Below are 5315 nucleotides of genomic sequence, written 5' to 3' on the forward strand. Positions count from 1 at the left end.
CCACACTAAATTCTGTAAAATAATGTCGTTTTGATTTTGACATTAAATAACCAAAAATAATATCGTAAGTAGTGTTTATTGAAGCTTTATTTAACAAAACAAGTGATATGACATCATTTTAAACTATTTAAATGTCAAAATTAAAACTACATCATTTTACAGATTTAAGTGTGACAGTTGATTGTCTATATTACCATTCCATTAATATTTTGCACTGAAAATCGTCCTAAAGACTAATATAAAACACATTTACAAAATTTAGAAATTAAATAAAAACAATTAAAACTTCATAAATTAAATTGAGACTAAAAACCAAATTAAGTATTAACTCAATTGGATTCGGTGCTCTGTTAGGGATGTAATTCTGTATGACAGAAACAAGGGAAAATAAAGACCGACTTGGGAAATCTAGTGAAGAGGAATTAGAGGAGATTGTCTTTTTGGAGGAAGAAGATATATCAAAAGGTGTGAATGCTTGCACTAACAGTCTCTATGGTAGAATTTTCGCTTCCAAAACATTCTCAATTAGAACTATGGAGAATGCACTAAAGGCAATCTGGGGTAAACTAGAGGGATTCAAAGTCTGCGACATGGGCGATAACAAATTCCAATTTTTCTTCTTGAATGAAGTGGATGTAATCCATATTGAACGTGGAGCACCGTGGCTGTTCAAAGATTATGTGCTTCATGTCAAACGGTGGAATGAAGAGTATAGACCTAATGTGGAGATTATAACTAGCTTTCCAATTTGGATGCAATTTTGGGGAATGCCAGAGCCTTATAAAACGCTAGAAGTTGTCAGGAAGTTGGGGGAATGGATTGGCCCAATGCTAGAGGTCGGACTCTTCTAGATGCGGGGTAGAGAGACAAGGATTCTCAAAGCGAAAGTCAGTATGAAGGAAAACTGGGGAGTTAAAGACAGCTTAAAAATTGCTAGGCCGAATAGGAGGGAGATGGTGATTAGCATTCGATATGAGAGACTTGGGATATGTTGTCCTTATTGTGCTCGCATGGGACATGATACAAAATACTGTAACGACCTGATAAGAGACATAGAGGCTGATAAAGTTATACGAGACAGAATAGGAGAATAGGTAAAAGCCAGCCAAGTTGGTTGCATATATTAATGGAAGGGAAAAACAACCATAACCATTCCAATCAGACGCAGAACAGCAGCACACAGAGGAAGAAAAAGCCCGTTCTAAGTTGTCTTTTAGAGGAGTTTGCTGGGATGAACATGAAGGAGAAAGTGGAAGAAGAGAAAGCAAAGGTACATTTTGCATTACCAGCAATTTTCTTGCCCTAAAACCGTGAGGATGAGACTGAGAAGATGGAGGTTGTTGTAATTGAGGAACCATCTCCTATGGTTGCCCAGGACAAGTACCCGCAAAGTGACCCTAAACAGAGACCGAAGATTGGAAATGGTAAGAAGTGAAAGAGCCTCGCCAGACAAGGACCATACTCAACAGAAGCCCAGTTAGGAATAAAGAGATGACTGAAGAATGGGGGGACAGATGAGTCTCCAAAAAGGGCCAGATTCGAAGAAAAACAGTTAACATGTTTAACAGTAGAGGGTGCCAGCCTTCAAATGGTACCTAAGGCACCATGAAAGTTTTAGTGTGGAATTGTCAGGGTTTGGAGAGACCCTTGACTATCCATAACCTTAAAGGGATGAGTAAGTCCCACTCCCCCGAGATTATTTTTCTTAGTGAGACAAAGAATCAATCTCGATAAGTGGAAGCAAAACTTCGTTCATGTGACTATAGTAATTGGAACATTGTGGACCCAGTTGGGGTGGCTGGTGGCTTAGTTTTGGAATGGAGGGATGATGCGTGCGCATCATGTTGTGCTTTTCTATGCTTTTTCATATACGAAATAAACACATAATGCTTAATTATTGAGAGTTTTGGTACTTAAATTGGATATTGCTTTGATCCTTTTTATTTCATGATTCTTGTAGGAAAATTTGAGGAAAAGAGAAGCAAAAGCACAAGGAGGAGCTAAGAATTGAAGACAAGTGCAAAGAGAATTCGTGGATGCTAAGAAACTAGACTTAACATTGCCCACAATCTTAATATTAATTATATCGGAGCCCAAGATAAATATTTGGGACTCCCCTCTGTTGTTCAGAAATTGAAGAAAGCCACGTTCGGAGACATTAAAGATAAATTCAAAAGAAGATACAGGCTGGAAAAGAAGTTTTTTTTATCATCTGGTGAGAGGCATACTCTATTAAGGGCAATTGGTGAAGTAATTCCCATCTACTCGTTGTCTTGTTTTAGACTCCCGGATACTTTGGTAGATGAGATTCATAGAATGCTGTCTCAATTTTGGTGGGGATAACGAGGCTCAGAAAGGAGGATCGTATGGATTAAGTGGGATACTATGACAAGACCTAAATAGAAAGGTGGGCTCGGGATAAAAGATTTACGAGCGCGTAACCTAGCTCTACTCGGAAAACAGTGCTGGTGAATACTTCAGATATAGTGATATACTAAGAGCTGAGTTAGGTAATGTACCTTCTTGGGGCTGGCGCAGCATCTTGGACGGCCAAAAAGTGGTTGAAAATGGCTTGTCATAGAAAATAGGCTCTGGAACGTCAGTCAGAATTACCCAAGATCCTTGGTTGCCTCCTCCGGTGCCGTTCACTGTTCCTTTATCAGGCTTCCAGCAGCAACCTACCCACACTCTATTCTATGTCAGTGATCTAATGACTCTTGAACAAAGATGGAACCAAACGCTAATAGAGTCCACCTTTACTGCGGCTATTAGCTCGAGAATTTTGTCAATAACACCAGCAGAAGGGGAAGATGAAATTAGTTGGATCTGGTCCAAATCAGGAACATATAAGGTAAATTCAGGTTATAAAATTGCTTATTCTTTCTACCATCCACCACTTTTTCAATGCCCCCAATCTTTCCAAAATCACAAAGTTTGGGAAAGTCTATGAAAAATGAAGTTGCCGCACAAGATAAAGATTTTTCTATGGAAATGCTTACATGAAAACTCCCAGTAATGAGCTTATTGCATAGCAAATTCTTAGGCACTCCTGGCACTTGCCCTTGCTGCCTTGTCCAAGAAGAAATCATCTGCCACTGTCACTTCCAATTCTCCCTTTCTGTAGCAATTTGGAGATCAGCGTTGATTAATGAAAGTGTGTGGAGCGATCGCCTAGAGTCCTTCTCCCATTGGTTGCATGCGTGGGGCTGGGAATCCTGATGGACGCCGACTAAATACACTTCTGGTAGTGCTTTGCTGGAATTGTTGGAAGGCAAGGAATCGGTACGTCTTTAACAAGAAAATGTGTTCTGCAGATAAATTGGCTCAAAGATTCTCATAAGCTAACCAACGGAATTCTAGAAGCAAGTCTTGCTTGATTTTTTTGGTTTCCGTGTTTGAGTGCTTCATCACATACTTTTACTCTTTCGTTTCTCCTTATCTTTATTTTCTTTTGTTTTGGCACCTGTATTAATGTCAATTGGGAGGCCCCTATTTCTTATGTTGTTTCCAATTTTGGATCCCCTATTATTTTTTAAGCTTTAATAAATAACATATATCTTTGAGAAAAAAAAAATATTAACTCAATTGATATTGGTCAAAGGCAACAATCCTCGTACTTTGGTCAAACTAAAACTTATTGATAAAACGACAAAACAGGGAGCTTCTATAGTATGGAACTATGGATAGAAAAAAACATCCATACATATTTGATTAACATCTATTTTTAGGATTTAGATCTTCTAAATTTTAGATTTTATTTTAGAGGATAAAGTGTGATCTTTCACAATTTATTTCATAGGTGGGATTAAGAGAGAACATGAAAAAGAAAATATTTAAAGATGAGAGATTACATTTTATCCTCTAAAATAAAAATCCAAAATTTAGAGAATCCAAATTCTTATTTTTATTATTTTTTTTGTCACTCTTTACTGTGATATGGCTATTACTATTTTAAAGACACTATATATTTTGGTATATGTTCTCACTCATATATTAGATTAAGGACAATTTACCCAAATAAATAAATTGAGTAAATCCTTTACCTAAATACACAAAATAAAAACTTATTACGTGCATGTGCATTTTTACTATTATGTAAACCGTGGTAGCCAATCACGGTTTCTAATTTCTACGTAAACCGTTGCTACCAGGGACGGATTATGGTTGGAACACATTAGGCATAAACCGTGGTAGCCTCCCACAGTTTATGAAGAGAATTCGTTGAACATAAACCCTCCTAGCTTCCCACGGTATATGAAGAGAATGGCTTCAACGTAAACCCCCCTAAGTTCTCAAGGTTTACATGGTAGGTAGTATAAATACATAAACAAACATATAAAAGTGATTCAATTAAACATATAAAATAAATGGACTTACTCAGATGAATAAAGTACACTAAACAAACATATTAAATTTTTTATTTTTAAAATTTATAATATTTATTAAATTTTTTTATCAATTTATACAAATACAATAATATTAATATTTATTGAATATTCTATTATTTTTTATCATATAAAAAATTAAATTAAATAAATAGTAAAATATAAAATAATATTAAATTAAATAAATAAAAAATATCTAATTTTTTATATTTGAACTTAAAGATAGAGAGAGTGTTGTTTATTGAACTTATTAGATACTTTAAGTCATAGTAAAGTATTTAAATTAATTGAATTATTTTTTATCTTTCGAAAAAGTACTACTAAGTTTTTTATAAAAAGTTTGGGGGGCCATGGCCCCCCTTTCTGAACTAAGCTCCGCCACTGTTTTATTGGGTCGTCGTTGTTGTTTAAGTTGTATTAGGCACTCTTAATTTGAGTAATGTAAGGTTGGTTAAGTCAATGAATGTCGACATGTTTGTTTAGTGTACTAAATTCATCTGAGTAAGTCCATTTATTTTATATGTTTGTTTATGTATTTATACTACCTAACATGTAAACCTTGGGAAGCTAGGGGGTTTATGTTCAACGAATTCTCTTCATAAACCGTGGAAGGCTACACGGTTTATGCCTAATGTGTTCCAATTATAATCCGTCCCTGGTAGCAACGGTTTACGTAGAAATTAGAAACCGTGGTTGGCTACCACGGTTTACATAATAGTAAAAATGCACATGCGCTAACAAATTTGTATTTAGATAAAGGATTCACTTAATTTATTTATTTGGATAAATTGCCCTTAGATTAACAATGCTATTAAAATTTTAATTACATTATTTTTTTGGTTAATAGATTGGGCCAAGATAATATTACATGAGGTTGAACCTATGTAGGCCCTGGACATTTCATAACTTTTATTGTTCTTTTTTTTTTTA

The 5315-nt window shown here is 35.3% G+C and overlaps 1 protein-coding gene across 1 annotated transcript; it reads left to right on the top strand.

Moving 5' to 3' along the window:
- Positions 369–851, top strand: LOC107611601. The gene has a single exon (XM_016313511.1). It carries the CDS (start codon positions 369–371, stop codon positions 849–851), a length of 483 nt encoding a protein of 160 aa, XP_016168997.1.

The sequence above is a fragment of the Arachis ipaensis genome, chromosome B08 (genome assembly GCF_000816755.2).
Source record: "Arachis ipaensis cultivar K30076 chromosome B08, Araip1.1, whole genome shotgun sequence".
Classification (NCBI taxonomy): Eukaryota; Viridiplantae; Streptophyta; class Magnoliopsida; order Fabales; family Fabaceae; genus Arachis; species Arachis ipaensis.

Excerpts from the sequence above, each read along its gene's own strand:
- LOC107611601 (XM_016313511.1), top strand. The coding sequence starts at position 369 with ATGACAGAAACAAGGGAAAATAAAGACCGACTTGGGAAATCTAGTGAA.